Source organism: Balaenoptera acutorostrata, chromosome 4 (assembly GCF_949987535.1).
Source record: "Balaenoptera acutorostrata chromosome 4, mBalAcu1.1, whole genome shotgun sequence".
Lineage (NCBI taxonomy): Eukaryota > Metazoa > Chordata > Mammalia > Artiodactyla > Balaenopteridae > Balaenoptera > Balaenoptera acutorostrata.
In genome coordinates, this window is record NC_080067.1 from 12,404,347 (window position 1) to 12,424,074 (window position 19,728).

At 41.0% G+C, this 19,728-nt stretch overlaps 1 protein-coding gene across 1 annotated transcript in view; it reads left to right on the forward strand.

Annotated features, from left to right (window-relative positions):
• Nucleotides 1-210: 210 nt before the first annotated feature.
• COL6A6 (collagen type VI alpha 6 chain) overlaps nt 211-19,728 on the forward strand; it is a 172,983-nt gene continuing 153,465 nt past the window's right edge. Inside the window, exon 1 of the mRNA XM_007166983.2 lies at nt 211-245. Within this exon, the coding sequence (XP_007167045.2) occupies nt 229-245 (17 nt within the window). The 5' untranslated portion in view covers nt 211-228. The remainder of the gene's footprint in view (nt 246-19,728) is intronic.

Below are 19,728 nucleotides of genomic sequence, written 5' to 3' on the forward strand. Positions count from 1 at the left end.
GCGTTTATATAGCGGCGAGGAGGGTTGGGAGTTGCCGCCCGCCTGCAGGACACCAGGAGGCCAGAGTCTGCCCTCGCCGCCTCACGTCCCTCCCACGGTCGCCTTTGGCCCCACGGTCTCCCCGGTCGGCGGCACTCGGCGCTGCGCTCCCAGCGGTGCGCTGCGCTCTGATCCGTGCGCTGCGAGGAGACCCGCCGGGGGCTTGGGAAGTGCGGGGCCGGGAGCTGCATGGACTTTTCCCCGAGGTAAGTGCTAGAGCCGCTGTTGGCTGGGCCGGCCAGAGCCAGAACTAGGTTTGCAAGTGGTGAGTGACTGCCCGGGAAGGACGTGCCGGATGGACGGGGCTGCGTGAGGATCCCGGTAAAGGGAAGAAGGGATGTCAGGAGCTCAAAACCGCCTCGTTCTGTTTTTCACCTCCTCCGGGTAGGGTTAGTTGACCTCACTGCGTCTTTCTGTAAGTTCCCCGCATTCTCCTCTTGGCGAGCCCAGAGTACACTCTGGTCACTCTCTGCTCCGGGCTCCGTGTCCCCCACCGCACTCCTGAGAGCTTCGAAGGCTGAGAAGTGCCTCACTCAGCACCGTGTCCCCACGCCCAGCACAGGGCCTGGAGGGTGGCAGGCACCCAGGATGGCATGGGGAGCGGATGAATGAGGGTAACCAGCCGGGGTCAGGAGAAGTCCCTGCCAGGCCGGTCCAGACCCAGCCTATACTTTTGCTACTCCAATCACCCAAATTTGTTAAAGATGGTTGGAGTTTTATTGTTAGCTGAAGGGAGGGGAGAAGGCAGAAAAAATCCACCCTTTTATGAATGCCCAGTAACATTCTGCAATGAGTAGAACCCCAGCTACCTGGCTGAGTGTCACCTGTGCAAATAATTTCGATGAGCCGGGGAGGCCGGTAGGAAGAGGGAAAAAAAGTGGAACTAGGAAGTGATTTCTTCTCTTCTGTGTCCTTTAGTGATAAAGATTTCTCATTTCTCTTTTTAGAAGTATACTCTATGGAGATATTTAAAGATGATCTTTGCCAGTTGGGGGAAATTTTTCCATAGGGGAAAAGGGTGGTGATGTTGATTGGGAATAACTGAGATGTCTATGAAAATCATAAGACTTAAGATAGGAAAGATATTAGAAGTCTTTTGTTAAGAATTTCTACAGTTACAGAATCTGCAATCACACTGCTTTTTTTTTTTTAATTTTATAGCTACTTTATTTATTTATTTATTTACTTATTTTTGGCTGTGTTGGGTCTTCGGTTCGTGCGAGGGCTTTCTCTGGTTACGGCAAGTGGGGGCCACTCTTCATCGCGGTGCGGGGACCGCTCTTCATCGCGGTGCGCGGGCCTTTCACTATCGCGGCCCCTCCCGTTGCGGGGCACAGGCTCCAGACGCGCAGGCTCAGTAGTTGTGGCTCACGGGCCCAGCTGCTCCGTGGCATGTGGGATCTTCCCAGACCAGGGCTCGAACCCGTGTCCCCTGCATTAGCAGGCAGATTCTCAACCACTGCGCCACCAGGGAAGCCCCCACACTGCTTTTTAAAAGAAGGATCTATTTGATGAGTACTATTTTTTTTTCCACACACACACACTGTATTTTATTTTTACAAGAGATAAGTAGACTGACACCAAGCATTGTACATGGATGACCACAACAAAAGCAACAATGATTGCAATTACCAAACATGAAACACACTCATACTATGTCATAATATTGACATTCAGTCCAGTAATCCTCCACTGTAACAGCTCCTTTACTTTGCAGTGAAAATTGATTTGTATATTCTTTGCCTCTGAGTCCTTGTTGGATTTTTTTTTTTTAATTCAGACAGAAAGTCACAAAGATTATACTCATCCTCATCAGTTTACTCAGTCCCATGTAATTAATTTTTTATCTTGATCTTTTGTTAGCACTTTTATGAGTTCATCAGTTTTTCATTAGAGTTCTGAAAATTCAGTTCTGCTTATTCATTCAGTTCAGCAGTACAGTCAGTTACCAGAAACCTGTACTTGTCAAAGTCTTTTCCATGAATTTCTTAAAGATGAAACCCTTTTACATGAACATATTTGCAAAAGCATCAGAGTACACACAGAACTGTCTGTAAATGACAAAAGACTTAAAAGTGACCACAGTTAAAAATTTGATGAAAGTTCATAATAATGCAGTTGACAAGAAAATTAGTTATTTCTGAGATATACATTTTAAGGTAATAACTAGGATTATGACTTATAACATTATACCAGAACATATAAGATTTTTAGAAATTTCATGTAATGTCTGAAACATTTATATTAACATATTTCCATACAAATAACCCAATGAAAGTTTAGTATTAGTTGTTTTGTTTGTTTTTTTATATTGCAGGTTCTTATTAGGCATCAATTTTATACACATCAGTGTATACATGTCAATCCCAATCGCCCAATTCAGCACAACACCATCCCCACCCCACCGCAGTTTTCCCCCCTTGGTGTCCATATGTCCGTTCTCTACATCTGTGTCTCAACCTCTGCCCTGCAAACTGGCTCATCTGTACCATTTTTCTAGGTTCCACATACATGCGTTAATATACGATATTTGTTTTTCTCTTTCTGACTTACTTCACTCTGTATGACAGTCTCTAGATCCATCCACTTCTCAACAAATGACTCAATTTCGTTCCTTTTTATGGCTGAGTAATATTCCATTGTATATATGTACCACTTCTTCTTTATCCATTCGTCTGTTGATGGGCATTTAGGTTGCTTCCATGACCTGGCTATTGTAAATAGTGCTGCAATGAACATTCGGGTGCATGTGTCTTTTTGAATTACGGTTTTCTCTGGGTATATGCCCAGTAGTGGGATTGCTGGGTCATATGGTAATTCTATTTTTAGTTTTTTAAGGAACCTCCATACTGTTCTCCATAGTGGCTGTATCAATTTACATTCCCACCAACAGTGCAAGAGGGTTCCCTTTTCTCCACACCCTCTCCAGCATTTGTTGTTTGTAGATTTTCTGATGATGCCCATTCTAACTGGTGTGAGGTGATACCTCATTGTAGTTTTGATTTGCATTTCTCTAATAATTAGTGATGTTGAGCATCTTTTCATGTGCTTCGTGGCCGTCTGTATGTCTTCTTTGGAGAAATGTCTATTTAGGTCTTCTGCCCATTTTTGGATTGGGGTGTTTGTTTCTTTAATATTGAGCTGAATGAGCTGTTTATATATTTTGGAGATTAATCCTTTGTCCATTGATTCGTTTGCAAATATTTTCTCCCATTCTGAGGGTTGTCTTTTCGTCTTGTTTATGGTTTCCTTTGCTGTGCAAAAGCTTTGAAGTTTCATTAGGTCCCATTTGTTTATTTTTGTTTTTATTTCCATTACTCTAGGAGGTGGATCAAAAAAGATCTTGCTGTGATTTATGTCAAAGAGTGTTCTTCCTATGTTTTCCTCTAAGAATTTTACAGTGTCCAGTCTTACATTTAGGTCTCGAATCCATTTTGACTTTATTTTTGTGTATAGTGTTAGGGAGTATTCTAATTTCATTCTTTTACATGTAGCTGTCCAGTTTTCCCAGCACCACTTATTGAAGAGACTGTCTTTTCTCCATTGTATATCTTTGCCTCCTTTGTCATAGATTACTTGACCATAGGTGCGTGGGTTTATCTCTGGGCTTTCTATCTTGTTCCATTGATCTATGTTTCTGTTTTTGTGCCAGTACCATATTGTCTTGATTACTGTAGCTTTGTAGTATAGTCTGAAGTCAGGGAGTCTGATTCCTCCAGCTCCGTTTTTTTCCCTCAAGACTGCTTTGGCTATTCGGGGTCTTTTGTGTCTCCATACAAATTTTAAGATGATTTGTTCTAGTTCCATAAAAAATGCCGTTGGTAATTTGATAGGGATTGCATTGAATCTGTAGATTGCTTTGGGTAGTATAGTCATTTTCACAATGTTGCTTCTTCCAATCCAAGAACATGGTATATCTCTCCATCTGTTGGTATCATCTTTAATTTCTTTCATCAGTGTCTTATAGTTTTCTGCATACAGGTCCTTTGTCTCCCTAGGTAGGTTTATTCCTAGGTATTTTATTCTTTTTGTTGCAATGGTAAATGGGAGTGTTTCCATAATTTCTCTTTCAGATTTTTCATCATTAGTGTATAGGAATGCAAGAGATTTCTGTGCATTAATTTTGTATCCTGCAACTTTCCCATATTCATTAATTAGCTCTAGCAGTTTTCTGGTGGCAGTTTTAGGATTCTCTATGTATAATATCATGTCATCCGCAAACAATGACAGTTTTACTTCTTCTTTTCCAATTTGTATTCCTTTTATTTCTTTTTCTTCTCTGATTGCCATGGCTAAGACTTCCAGAACTATGTTGAATAATAGTGGTGAGAGTGGACATCCTTGTCTCATTCATGATCTTAGAGGAAATGCTTTCAGTTTTTCACCATTGAGAATGATGTTTGCTGTGGGTTTGTTGTATATGGCCTTTATTATGTTGAGGTAGGTTCCCTCTATGCCCACTTTCTGGAGAGTTTTTGTCATAAACGGGTGTTGAATTTTGTCAAAAGCTTTTTCTGCATCTATTGAGATGATCATATGGTTTTTCTTCTTCAATTTGTTAATATGGTGTATCACATTGATTGATTTGCATATATTGAAGAATCCTTGCATCCCTGGGATAAATCCCACTTGATCGTGGTGTATGATCCTTTTAATGTGTTGTTGGATTCTGTTTGCTAGTATTTTGTTGAGGATTTTTGCATCTATATTCATCAGTGATATCGGTCTGTAATTTTATTTCTTTGTAGTGTCTTTGTCTGGTTTTGGTATCAGGCTGATGGTGGCCTCATAGAATGAGTTTGGGAGTGTTCCTTCCTCTGCAATTTTTTGGAAGAGTTTGAGAAGGATAGGTGTTAGCTCTTCTCTAAATGTTTGATAGAATTCACCTGTGAAGCCATCTGGTCCTGGACTTTTGTTTGTTGGAAGATTTTTAATCACAGTTTCAATTTCATTGCTTGTGATTGGTCTGGTCATGTTTTCTGTTTCTTCCTGGTTCAGTCTTTGAAGGTTATACCTTTCTAAAAATGTGTCCATTTCTTCCAGGTTCTCCATTTTATTGGCATAAAGTTGCTTGTAGTAGTCTCTTAGGATGCTTTGTATTTCTGCGGTGTCTGTTGTAACTTCTCCTTTTTCATTTCTGATTTTATTGATTTGAGTCCTCTCCCTCTTTTTCTTGATGAGTCTGGCTAATGGCTTATCAATTTTGTTTATCTTCTCAAAGAACCAGCTTTTAGTTTTATTGATCTTTGCTATTGTTTTCTTTGTTTCTATTTCATTTATTTCTGCTCTGATCTTTATGATTTCTTTCCTTCTGCTAACTTTGGGTTTTGTTTGTTCCTCTTTCTCTAGTTTCTTGAGGTGTAAGGTTAAATTGTTTACTTGAGATTTTTCTTGTTTCTTTAGGTAGGCTTGTATAGCTATAAACTTCCCTCTTAGAAATGCTTTTGCTGCATCCCATAGGTTTTGGGTCGTCGTGTTTTCATTGTCATTTGTCTCTAGGTATTTTTTGATTTCCTCTTTGATTTCTTCAGTGATCTCTTGGTTATTTAGTAACGTATTGTTTAGCCTCCATGTGTTTGTCTTTTTTACGTTTTTTTCCCTGTAATTCATTTCTAATCTCATAGCATTGTGGTCAGAAAAGATGCTTGATATGATTTCAATTTTCCTAAATTTACTGAGGCTTGATTTGTGACCCAGAATGTGATCTATCCTGGAGAATGTTACATGCGCACTTGAGAAGAACGTGTAATCTGCTGTTTTTGGATGGAATGTCCTATAAATATCAATTAAATCTATCTGGTCTATTGTGTCATTTAAAGCTTCTGTTTCCTTATTTATTTTCATTTTGGATGATCTGTCCATTGTTGTAAGTGAGGTGTTAAAGTCCCCCACTATTATTGTGTTACTGTCAACTTCCTCTTTTATGGCTGTTAGCAGTTGCCTTATGTATTGAGGTGCTCCTATGTTGGGTGCATATATATTTATAATTGTTATAGCTTCTTCTTGGATTGATCCCTTGATCATTATGTAGTGTCCTTCTTTCTCTCTTGTAACATCCTTTACTTTAAAGTCTATTTTATCTGATATGAGTATAGCTACTCCAGCTTTGTTTTGATTTCCATTTGCATGGAATATCTTTTTCCATCCCCTCACTTTCAGTCTGTATGTGTCCCTAGGTCTAAAGTGGGTCTCTTGTAGACAGCATATATATGGGTCTTGTTTTTGTATCCATTCAGCAAGCCTGTGTCTTTTGGTTGGAGCATTTAATCCATTCACGTTTAAGGTAATTATCGATATGTATGTTCCTATGACCATTTTCTTAATTGTTTTGGGTTTGTTTTTGTAAGTCCTTTTCTTCTCTTGTGTTTCCCACTTAGAGAGGTTCCTTTAGCATTTGTTGTAGAGCTGGTTTGGTGGTGCTGAATTCTCTTAGCTTTTGCTTGTCTGTAAAGCTTTTGATTTCTCCATCAAATCTAAATGAGATCCTTGCCGGGTAGAGTAATCTTGGTTGTAGGTTCTTCCCTTTCATCACTTTAAGTATATCATGCCACTCCCTTCTGGCTTGTAGAGTTTCTGCTGAGAAATCAGCTGTTAACCTTATGGGAGTTCCCTTGTATGTTATTTGTCGTTTTTCCCTTGCTGCTTTCAATAATTTTTCTTTGTCTTTAATTTTTGCCATTTTGATTACTATGTGTCTCGGCGTGTTTCTCCTTGGGTTTCTCCTGTATGGGACTCTCTGTGTTTCCTGGACTTGGGTGGCTATTTCCTTTCCCATGTTAGGGAAGTTTTTGACTGTAATCTCTTCAAATATTTTCTCTGGCCCTTTCTCTCTCTCTTCTCCTTCTGAGACCCCTATAATGCAAGTGTTGTTGCGTTTAATGTTGTCCCAGAGGTCTCTTAGGCTGTCTTCATTTCTTTTCATTCTTTTTTCTTTAGTCTGTTCCGCAGCAGTGAATTCCACCATTCTGTCTTCCAGGTCACTTATCCGTTCTTCTGCCTCAGTTATTCTACTATTGATTCCTCCTAGTGTAGTTTTCATTTCAGTTATTGTATTGGTCATCTCTGTTTGTTCTTTAATTCTTCTAGGTCTTTGTTAATCATTTCTTGCATCTTCTCAATCTTTGCCTCCATTCTTATTCCGAGGTCCTGGATCATCTTCACTATCATTATTCTGAATTCTTTTTCTGGAAGGTTGCCTATCTCCACTTCATTTAGTTGTTTTTCTGGGGTTTTTTCTTGTTCCTTCATCTGATATATAGCCCTCTGCCTTTTCATCTTGTCTATCTTTCTGTAACTGTGGGTTTTGGTCCACAGGCTGCAGGATTGTAGTTTTTCTTGCTTCTGCTGTCTGTCCTCTGGTGGTTGAGGCTATCTAAGAGGCTTGATGGGAGGCTCTGGTGTTGGGTAGAGCTGACTGTTGCTGGGGCAGACAGAGCTCCGTAACACTTTAATCCACTTGACTGTTGATGGGTGGAGCTGGGTTCCCTCCCTGTTGGTTGTTTTGCCTGAGGCAACCCAACACTGGAGCCTACCTGGGCTCTTTGATGGGGTTAATGGCAGACTCTGGGAGGGCTCATGCCAAGGAGCACTTCCCAGAACCTCTTCTGCCAGTGTCCTTGTCCCCACGGTGAAACAGAGCCACCCCCCGCCTCTGCAGGAGCCCCCCCAACACCAGCAGGTAGGTCTGGCTCAGTCTCCCCCACGGTCCCTGCTCCTTCCCCTGGGTCCCGATGCGCACACTACTTTGTGTGTGCCCTCCAAGAGTGGGGTCTCTGTTTCCCCCAGTCCTGTCAAAGTCCTGCAATCAATTCCCACTAGGCTTCAAAGTCTGATTCTCTAGGAATTCCTCCTCCCGTTGCTGGACCCCCAGGTTGGGAAGCCTGACGTGGGGCTCAGAAGCTTCACTCCAGTGGGTGGACTTCTGTGGTATAAGTGTTCACCAGTCTGTGAGTCACCCACCCAGCAGTTATGGGATTTGATTTGACTCTGATTGCGCCCCTCCTACCGTCTCACTGTGGCTTCTCCTCTGTCCTTGAATGTGGGGTGTCCTCCTTGGTGAGTTCCAGTGTGTTCCTACCAATGATTGTCCAGCAGCCAGTTGTGATTCTGGTGCTCTCGCAAGAGGGAGTGAGAGCATGTCCTTCTACTCCGCCATCTTGGTTAATCCTCCGATGAGTACTATTTTTAATATAAAACTTTCCAGTATGGCCTTGTCTAAATAAAGTGTTCCCAGTAGCTATCTATTTTATGTTTGGTAGTATATATTAGTCTATGTCACTCTCTCACTTCATCCCAGCTTACCCTTCCCCCTCCCCGTGTCCTCAAGCCCATTCTCTATATCTGCGACTTTATTCCTGTCCTGCCCCTAGGTTCTTCATAACCTTTTTCTTTTTAGATTCCATACATATGTGTCAGCATACAATATTTGTTTTTCTCTTTCTGACTTACTTCACTCTGTATGACAGTATCTAGGTCCATCCACCTCACTACAAATAACTCAATTTCATTTCTTTTCATGGCTGAGTAATATTCCATTGTATATATGTGCCACATGTTCTTTATCCATTCATCTGTTGATGGACACTTAGGTTGCTTCCATGTCCTGGCTATTGTAAATAGAGCTGCAATGAACATTTTGGTACGTGACTCTTTTTAAATTATGGTTTTCTCAGGGTATATGCCCAGTAGTGGGATTGCTGGGTCGTATGGTAGTTCTATTTTTAGTTTTTTGAGGAACCTCCATACTGTTCTCCATAGTGGCTGTATCAGTTTACATCCCCACCAGCAATGCAAGAGGGTTCCCTTTTCCCCACACCCTCTCCAGCATTTATTGTTTGTAGATTTTTTTGATGATGCCCATTCTGACTGGTGTGAGGTGATGCCTCATTGTAGTTGTGATTTGAGCATCCTTTCATGTGTTTGTTGGCTATCTGTGTATCTTCTTTGGAGAAATGTCTATTTAGGTCTTCTGCCCATTTTTGGATTGGGTTGTTTATTTTTTTGATATTGAGCTGCATGAGCTGCTTGTAAATTTTGGAGATTAATCCTTTGTCAGTTGCTTCATTTGCAAATATTTTCTCCCATTCTGAGGGTTATCTTTTCATCTTGTTTATGGTTTCCTTAGCTGTGCAAAAGCTTTTAACTTTCATTAGGTCCCATTTGTTTATTTTTGTTTTTATTTCCATTTCTCTAGGAGGTGGGTCAAAAAGGACCTGGTTGTGATTTATGTCATAGAGAGTTCTGCCTATGTTTTCCTCTGAGAGTTTTATACTGTCTGGCCTTACATATACGTCTTTAATCCATTTTGAGTTTATTTTTGTGTATGGTATTTGGCAGTGTTCTAATTTCATTCTTTTCCATGTAGATGTCCAGTTTTCCCAGCACCACTTATTAAAGAAGCTGTCTTTTCTCCATTGTATATTCTTGCCTCCTTTATCAAAACTAAGGTGACCATATGTACATGGGTTTATCTCTGGGCTTTCTATCCTGTTCCATTGATCTATATTTCTGTTTTTGTGCCAGTACCATACTGTCTTGATTACTGTAGCTCTGTAGTATAGTGTGAAGTCAGGGAGCCTGATTCCTCCAGCTCCATTTTTCTTTCTCAAGATTGCTTTGGCTATTCGGAGTCTTTTGTGTTTCCATACAAATTGTGGAATATTTTGTTCTAGTTCTGTGAAAAATGCCATTTGTATTTTGATAGGGATTGCATTGAATTTGTAGATTGCTTTGGGTAATAGAGTCATTTTCACAATGTTGATTCTTCCAATCCAAGAACACGGTATATCTCTCCATCTGTTGGTATCATCTTTAATTTCTTTCATCAGTGTCTTACAGTTTTCTGCATACAGGTCTTTTGTCTCCTTAGGTAGGTTTATTCCTAGGTATTTTATTCCTTTTCTTGCAATAGTAAATGGGAGTGTTTCCCTAATTTCTCTTTCTGATTTTTCATCAGTAATGTATAGGAATGTAAGAGATTTCTGTGCATTAATTTTGTATCCTGCTACTTTACCATATTCATTGATTAGCTCTAGTAGTTTTCTGGTAGCATCTTTAGGATTCTCTATGTATAGTATCATATCATCTGCAAACAGTGAAAGCTTTACTTCTTCTTTTCTGATTCGGATTCCTTTATTTCTTTTTCTTCTCTGATTGCTGTGGCTACAACTTCCAAAACTATGTTGAATAATAGTCGTGAGAGTGGGCAACCTTGTCTTGTTCCTGATCTTATTGGAAATGGTTTCAGTTTTTCACCATTGAGAACGATGTTGGCTGTGGGTTTGTCATATATGGTCTTTATTATGTTGAGGTAAGTTCCCTCTATGCCTACTTTCTGCAGGGTTTTTATCATAAATCAGTGTTGAATTTTGTCAAAAGCTTTTTCTGCATCTATTGAGATGATCATATGGTATTTATCCTTCAGTTTGTTAATATGGTGTATCACATTGATTGATTTGCATATATTGAAGAATCCTTGCATTCTTGGAATAAATACCACTTGATCATGGTGTATGATCCTTTTAATGTGCTGTTGAATTCTGTTTGCTAGTATTTTGTTGAGGATTTTTGCATCTATGTTCATCAGTGATATTGGCCTGTAGTTTTCTTTCTTTGTGATATCTTTAACTGGTTTTGGTATCAGGGTGATGGTGGCCTCATAGAATGAGTTTGGGAGTGTTCCTCCCTCTGCTATATATTGGGAGAGTTTGAGAAGGATATGTGTTAGCTTTTCTCTAAATGTTTGATAGAATTCACCTGTGAAGCCATCTGGTCCTGGGCTTTTGTTTGTTGGAAGATTTTTAATCACAGTTTCAATTTCTGTGCTTGTGATTGGTCTGTTCATATTTTCTATTTCTTCCTGGGTCAGTCTCGGAAGGTTGTTCATTTCTAAGAATTTGTCCATTTCTTCCAGGTTGTCCATTTTATTGGCATAGAGTTGCTTGTAGTAATCTCTCATGATCGTTTGTATTTCTGCAGTGTCAATTGTTACTTCTCTGTGTTCATTTCTAATTCTATTGATTTGAGTCTTCTTCCTTTTTTTCTTGATGAGTCTGGCTAATGGTTTATCAATTTTGTTTATCTTCTCAAAGAACCAGCTTTTAGTTTTATTTATCTTTGCTATTGTTTCCTTCTTTTCTTTTCCTCATTTATTTCTGATCTGTTCTGCGAACTTTGGGGATTTTCTGCTTACTTTGGGGTTTTTTTGTTCTTTTTCCTTCTGCTAACTTTGGGCGTTTTTTGTTCTGCTAACTTTGGGGGTTTTTGTTCTTTTTTCCGTAATTGCTTTAGGTGTAAGGTGAGGTTGTTTATTTGAGATGTTTCTTGTTTCTTGAGGTAGGATTGTTTTGCTATAAACTTCCCTATTAGAACTGCTTTTGCTGCTTCCCATAGGTTTTGGGTCATTGTGTTTTCACTGTCATTTGTTTCTAGGTATTTTTTTATTTCCTCTTTGATTTCTTCAGTGATCTCTTGGTTATTAAGTAGTGTATTGTTTAGCCTCCATGTATTTGTATTTTTTACAGATTTTTTTCCTGTAATTGATATCTAGTCTCACAGTGTTGTGGTCGGAAGAGATACTTGATGTAATTTCAATTTTCTTAAATTTACCAAGGCTTGATTTGTGACCCAAGATATGATCTATTCTGGAGAATGTTCCATGAGCACTTGAGAAGAAAGTGTATTCTGTTGTTTTTGGATGGAATTTCCTATAAATATCAATTAAGTCCATCTTCTTTAATGTATCATTTAAAGCTTGTGTTTCTTTATTAATTTTCATTTTGGATGATCTGTCCATTGGTGAAAGTGGGGTGTTAAAGTCCCCTGCTATGATTGTGTTACTGTTGATTTCCCCTTTTTTGGCTGTTAGTATTTGCCTTATGTAATGAGGTGCTCCTATGTTGGGTGCATAAGTATTTACAATTGTTATATCTTCTTCTTGGATTGATCCCTTGGTCATTATATACTGTCCTTCTTTGTCTCTTGTAATAGTCTTTATTTTAAAGTCTATTTTGTCTGATATGAGAATTGCTACTCCAGGTTTCTTTTGATTTCCATTTGCATGGCATATCTTTTTCCATCCCCTCATTTTCAGTCTGTATGTGTCGCTAGGTCTGAAGTGGGTCTCTTCTAGACAGCATATATATGGGTCCTGTTTTTGTATACATTCAGCCAGTCTGTGTCTTTTGGTTGGAGCTTTTAATCCATTTACATTTAAAGTAATTATCAATATGTATGTTCCTATTGCCATTTTCTTAATTGTTTTGGGTTTGTTATTGTAGGTCTTTTTCTTCTCAGTGTTTCCCACCTAGAGAACTTCCTTTAGCATTTGTTGTAGAGCTGGTTTGGTGACACTGAATTCTCTTGGCTTTTGCTTATCTGTAAAGGTTTTAATTTCTCCATCGAATCTGAATGAGATACTTGCTGGGTTGAGTAATCTTGGTTTTAGGTTTTTCCCTTTCATCACTTTAAATATGTCCTGCCACTCCCTTCTGGTTTGCAGAGTTTCTGCTGAAAGATCAGCTGTTAACCTTATGGGGAGTCCCTTGTATATTATTTGTTGTTTTTTCCTTGCTGCTTTCAATATTTTTTCATTGTATTTAATTTTATAGTTTGATTAATATGTGTCTTTTCATGTTTCTCCTTGCATTTATCCTGTATGGAATTCTCTGTGCTTCCTGGACTTGATTGAATATTTCCTTTCCCATATTAGGGAAGTTTTCAATTATAATCTCTTCAAATATTTTCTCATTCTTATTCCCTTTGTTTTTCTCTTCTTCTTCTGGGACCCCTATAATTTGAATTTTGGTGTGTTTAATGTTGTCCCAGAGGTCTCTGAGACTGTCCTCAATTCTTTTCATTCTTTTTTCTTTATTCTGCTCTGCAGTAGTTATTTCCACTATTTTATCTTCCAGGTCACTTATCCATTCTTCTGCCTCAGTTATTCTGCTGTTGATTCCTTCTAGAAAATATTTACTCTCATTTATTGTGTTGTTCATCATTGTTTGTTTGCTCTTTAGTTCTTCTAGGTACTTGTTAAACATTTCTTTTATTTTCTCCATTCTCTTTCCAAGATTTTGGATCATCTTTACTATCATTACTCTGAATTGTTTTTCAGATAGACTGCCTATTTCCTCATCATTTGTTTGGTCTCAGGGGTGTTTACCTTGCTCCTTCATCAACTATGTGTTTGTCTGTCTTCTCATTTTGCTTAACTTACTGTGTTTGTGGTCTCCTTTTCTCAGGATGCATGTTCGTAGTTCCTGTTGTTTTTGGTGTCTGCCCCCAGTGGCTAGGGTTGGATCAGTGGGTTGTGTAGGCTTCCTGGTAGAGGGGACTGGTGCCTGTGTTCTGGTGGATGAAGCTGGATCTTGTCTTTCTAGTGGGCAGGACCACATCTGGTGGTTTGTTCTGTGGGGTCTCTGTGATCTTATTATGATTTTAGGCAGCCTCTCTGCTAATGGGTGGGTTTGTGTTCCTGTCTTGCTAGTTGTTTGGCATAGGGTGTCCAGCACTGTAGCTTGCTGGTCGTTGAGTGGAGCTGGGTCTTAGTGTTGAGATGGAGATCTCTGGGAGAGCTTTTGCCATTTGATATTACATGGAGCTGGGAGGTCTCTGGTGGACCAATGTCCTCAACTTGGCTCTCCCACCTCAGAGGCACAGGCCTCACACCTGGGCAGAGCACCAAGACCCTGTCAGCCACACAGCTCAGAAGAAAAGGGAGATGAAAAGAAAGAAAGAAAACAATAAAATAAAATAAAGTTATTAAAATAAAAAATAAAAAATAAAAAATAATTATTTTAATAAAACGATTAAAAAGTAATTTTAAAAAGGAAGAAAGAAGAGAGCAACCAAACCAAAAAACAAATCCACCAATGATAACAAGTGCAAAAACCTATACAAAAAAAAAAAAGAAAAAAAAAATGGACAGACAGAACCCTAGGACAAATGGTAAAAGCAAAGCTGTACAGACAAATCACACAAAGAAGCATACACATACACACTCACAAAAAGAGAAAAAGGAAAAATATATATATATATCATTGCTCCTGAAGTCCACCGCCTCAATTTTGGGATGATTCGTTGTCTCTTCAGGTATTCCACAAATGCAGGGTACATCAAGTTGATTGTGGAGATTTAATCCTCTGCTCGTGAGGCTGCTGGGAGAGATTTCCCTTTCTCTTCTTTGTTCGCACAGCTCCTGGGGTTCACCTTTGGATTTGTCCCCACCTCTGTGTGTAGGGCGCCTGAGGGCATCTGTTCTTCGCTCAGACAGGACGGGGTTAAAGGAGCAGCTGATTAAGGGGCTCTGGCTCACTCAGGCCGGGGGGAGGGAGGGATATGGAATGCTGAACGAGCCTGCAGCAGCAGAGACCAGTGTGACATTGCAACCTGAGGTGCGCCATGTGTTCTCCCAGGGAAGTTGTCCCTGGATCACGGCACCCTCGCAGTGGCGGGCTGCACAGGTTCCTGGGAGGGGAGGTGTGGATAGTGACCTGTGCTTGCACACAAGCTTCTTGGTGGCGGCAGCAGCAGCCTTAGCATTTCATGCCCATCTCTGGTGTCCAGGCTGATAGCCGCGGCTCGTGCCTGTCTCTAGAGCTCATTTAGGCGGCACTCTGAATCCCCTCTCCTCGCGCACCCCGAAACAATGGTCTCTGGCCTCTTCAGCAGTTCCAGACTTTTTCCCAGACTCCCTCCTGGCTAGCTGTGGCACACTAGCCCCCTTCAGGCTGTGTTCACGCAGCCAACCCCAGTCCTCTCCCTGGGGTCTGACCTCTGAAGCCCGAGCCTCAGCTCCCAGCCCCAAGCCACCCTGGCAGATGAGCAGACAAGCCTCTCAGGCTGGTAAGTGCTGGTCGGCACTGATCCTCTGTGCAGGAATCTCTCCGCTTTGCCCTCCACACCCCCGCTGCTGCGCTCTCCTCCGTGTCTCCGAAGCTTCCCCCCTCCCCCCTGCAACCCTGTCTCCGCCAGTGAAGGGGCTTCTTAGTGTGTGGAAACTTATCCTCCTTCACAGCTCCCTCCCAGTGGTGCAAGTCCCATCCCTATTCTTTTGTCTCTGTTTTTTCTTTTTTCTTTACCCCTACCCAGGTATGTAGGGAGTTTCTTGCCTTTTAGGAAACTGAGGTCTTCTTCCAGCATTTAGTAGGTGTTCTGTAGGAGTTGTTCTACATGTAGATGTATTTCTGATGTATTTTGGGGGAGGAAGGTGATCTCCACGTCTCACTCCTTCGCCATCTTGAAGGTCTCCATCACAGAGTCCAATTTTGACCTCACTGAAATACCTTGTCTCCATGGAGTAGAACATGATTTCAAGAAGTGTATAACTCGCCCAATGTTGTAATCTCCCTTTTCCCCTGGAAGTGTTCCAGTTCGTAGAGATCATTTAAGGAAAGACCCATCACTCAGGCATGCTGCCATCCTGGAAGAGATGTTTGGGAGTTATGGCTATTCTGATTTCACTCTGTGTCTCTTCATATCTTCTGTTTTACAGTTTGGGGAGAATATTTTGTACACATGTTGTCCATTATGATGATCACAATGACAACCATACATACCTACTGAGTTTTTGTACTGGTGCTAATGTGCTTCTCATTCTAGAGAAGTCAAATGGTTACTTCAGCTCAAAGGCTTTGAAAAGTGAGCTCAGGGTTTTAGTTTCTTTGTATAATGGTTTTGTGATAATGAAAATATGTTTCTGCCTTCAGCAGAAAGGTAATAAATTTATGTTTTCAGATTTTTAAAATAAAGGCCGGCAAAGCAAACTTCAGTTCTTCAAGGGAATGGAGAATTTAGAAAACATAGAGAATACTTTACAGAACAGTAAAGGCCAAACTTTTTAAGTGAAGAAATAGTAGTAGTTAGAGACTTGGTGTCACTTGCTCTCCAGATTCCTCACCCTCTTTCCAAACTTGTCTTTTCTTGGGGTGACCCCAAGGCACTGACAGGAAAATTTGGACGAGGTTACCATGAATAAAAATGGATACTGTTTGGCTAACATAAACCATGTGCAGAAGAAAAGATCTCCTGTGGCTCTTGTATCCCTAGTGTTTTCCATAGTACCTGGCACTTAGTAGGTACTCAATAAATATTTGATAAATGAATGAGTTAAAATTGCGAAAGTCTGGCTGAAGTATGCTTTTCATGTAAATCTGGAGCAGTTGCACTTAGAAAATCCAGACAAGATAAAAGAGGTAGTATCACCTCTTGCTTGCTTTTGCTAAAGGAAGAAATAGACTCTAAATCTTACCTTTATGACTCATCTTGATTGACTGAGACAACCCTAAAAGCTAACACTTTTTTATGATTCTAAATAACAAGCCCCAGGAAATTTGCTGATTTAATTTTGCCAGGAAGAGAAAGTTTTCCCCCAAATGTTCAAAAGGTGGAGTGGAGGGAAGAAAAATAAAGCATACAAACTAACTCCATCTTAAGCCTCAGCATTCCCCTCAAGGCACAAAGAGATAATAAATATACACTTAACCATTCCTTAACCATTTATAATTAAGGATGGGGTATTGATTTGACATGAACATGTTTTTGTAACGCTTTAAGTACTGTATCCTAAACTTTAGAGGGGAAAGTTTTTGCCAGAGTTAGTTGGCAAAGGCATTTGTGTTGGCTTGAAAACCCATAAGTTAATCACATATCGAGTCCTTTAAAAACATGATTAACGTCTGGCAAGACATTGTGACTGAAATTATCCATTGCATGAGTCCAAATACAATAGAACTTTGAAGATCATGAGCGAGTCAGAGTCACAGTTGGCTATTTTTGTTTGGTGGAAAAAATTTCCGCAATGTATCAAATGGCCCATATACCACCTTTTGGTACCCTTAACTCACCATAAGCCAGCAGGTGTGGATAATGCTATAATCAATCACATTTACTTACATATTTCTCTGGGGCTATAATACAGGGCAAATGGTGTTATATGTTGTAACAGATTTCCCTAATGCCCAGGCTTTTTTCTTCTCTGCTGGCTAGCAGAGGATATCAGAGCCCTGTCTGCATCCCTTCTGCATTCAGTTTCAGTTCTCACTGCAGGCTTCTTACTTCAAGCACCAGTGTAGGCCTGAGGGCTTTCTCTGGCCTTGGAAGCATGGGTGACTCAAGTGGAGTAGGCCAGAGGGACCTGAGAGTTAACACCACTGGGAGCAACCCCTCACTCAATAACAGATGAAAGCCGGTGAATAAGTATCCTCAGCCTTCTCACACCTTGGTGGAGGCCACTCTTGAGGTCTGATCTTTACATTCTTCCAGAGGTGCCCAAGGGGATGAGCTCCAGCTGCCCAGAATGCTAACCCACTTGCTCATTAACAATTCTACCTGGTTCCCTGTCTCACTTCCCTGCCCCTCTACTAGTGCTTCCAGGAATCCTCTCCTCAGTAATCTGATTGCACAAATTCTTGTCTAGAGTCTGCTTTGGGGGAACCCAATCTACCATGAGCTTGTTAACTATTTCAGTTAAGGCAGTGCTTTAGCTCTAAGTATCCTGTAGATTCCGTTCTGGCCAAAAAGTGAATCAAAAATGGAATTCTTGCTTTCTACACTGGAGAACAGAATCTTGTCCCCAGCCAGTGCTGTTTCACTTGTGTCTGGGTCAGTTGGCTTGTTGGTTATGACCTGATCCTGAATTCCCATCAGCTCTCTGGGAATGTATCAGGAGCACGGGGAGGGAGGTATCGGGGAGGGCTCAGTTGCGACTCCATCGTTAGAGAAATAGCACTTTCCGCAGGTTATGAGAAGTGGCTCAAACACATACTCCGTAAGGATGGAACCAGCCTCACAATATTTCTGGTGGGTGTTCCTATCCCCCCACTGCTTTGATCACCATTTCTTTTACTGTAGTAGGGTTCTCCAATAGGCTATAGAGAGATATGTATAAGAGGATATTATTATAGGAATTGGCTCACATGATTATGGGGGCTGAGAAGTCCTCTGATCTGCCACTTGCAAGCCAGGGGACCAGGAAAGCCAGTGGTGTCATCAATCGGAGTCTGAAGGCCTGACAATCAAGAACCCCAGTGTCAAAGGGCAGAAGTAAACGGACTTTCCAGCTTAAGCAGAGAAAGCAGATTCACCTTTCCTTTGCCTTTGTGCTCCAATCAGGCCATCAATGGATTGGATGATGCCTACTTGCCTTGGTGAAGGTCATCTTCTTTATTCATTCTGTCAATTCAAATACTAATCTCTTCCAGAAACACCCTCACAGGCACACCCAGAAATAATGTTTTACCATCCCTTAGCTCAGTCAAGTTGACACAAAATTTACCATCACATTTACCAATTACTTCCTAATCCACCCCTCACCCCAAACCAGACCTCTCCTCGGAACTCAGACCCAGACATCTAACTGCCCACAAGGCATCTGAACATCTTCCACCAACGTAGCCTTGAAGCCCTGTCCTCCCCAGCCCTTATCAAGAATCCTGTCTAATCGGTCTCCACATCCTATGATTATATTTCCTATTGATTTCTGCAAACTCCTCTCCATCATCTCTGCTCCTGGTCCCCAAACACCATTCTCTTTTTCACCCAGACAACAGCTGCGACCTAGACCACCTCCCTGCTCTAGTCTTGCTCCTCTTCTAGCATTTTCCATAGTTCAGCTTTGAGTGAGCTCCCTAAAACTGTCTGCTCATACTTTCCTCTGCTTAAAATTCACCAGTGCCGGGACTTCCCAGGTGGCATAGTGGTTAAGAATCTGCCTGCCAATGCAGGGGACACGGGTTCGAGCCCTGGTCCGGGAAGATCCCATATGCTGCTGAACAACTAAGCACATGTGCCACAACTACTGAGCCTGTGCTCTAGAGCCTGCAAGCCACAACTACTGAGCCCATGTGCCACAAATACTGAAGCCTGCATGCCTAGAGCCCGTGCTCTGCAACAAGAGAAGCCACCACAATGAGAAGCCCGTGCACTGCAATGAAGAGTAGCCCCCGCTCTCCACAACTAGAGAAAGCCTTTGCACAGCAACAAAGACCCAACACAGCCATTAATTAATTAATTAATTAATTAATTAATTAATTATTCTCCAATACCTTTGGGTAAAATCCAAAATCCTTATCATGGTTGAAAATCCTCCCACGATCCAATCTTTATCCACCTCTCCTGCTTTTCTATTTCTTTGTCACCACTGCCAATCCTTTGGGTCTTTAAGCAGACCTTGCTCTCTCCCTCCTGCCATTTGCATTTGGAATTTCCTCTACCTAGAATAGTATTCTCTGGACTCTCAATCTGGCTGACTCTTTCTCTCCCTTTAGGGCTCAGCTAACATGTCCATTCCTTGGGAAATTATTACTGAGCCCTGCCTACTAGGTAAGGTACTTTGCCCTGAGTCCCCACTCTACCCTGGGCTCCCACAGTTCCCACTGAAGCATGGTTGCTTTGTCTTTCATGTTCTCCAGGCATCTTCAGTGCTAACCATTTAGTAGATGCTCAATAAATATCTGCTGTAGAATAAATGAACTGAAATCAGCTTCCTTACTAGCTGATGACCAAGGGCAAGTCACATAAGCTCTCTGAACTTTCATTTTCACATCTGAAGTAGAAATCATACCCAAACACAGAGATTGAGAGGTTTTGGTTAGTTGGTGCTGAATAAATGATTTTTCTTTTAGAGTCATCAAAATGAGTATTATGCTTGACTTGACCCTGTGATATTATGAGATAGTAAAGCCCACATTC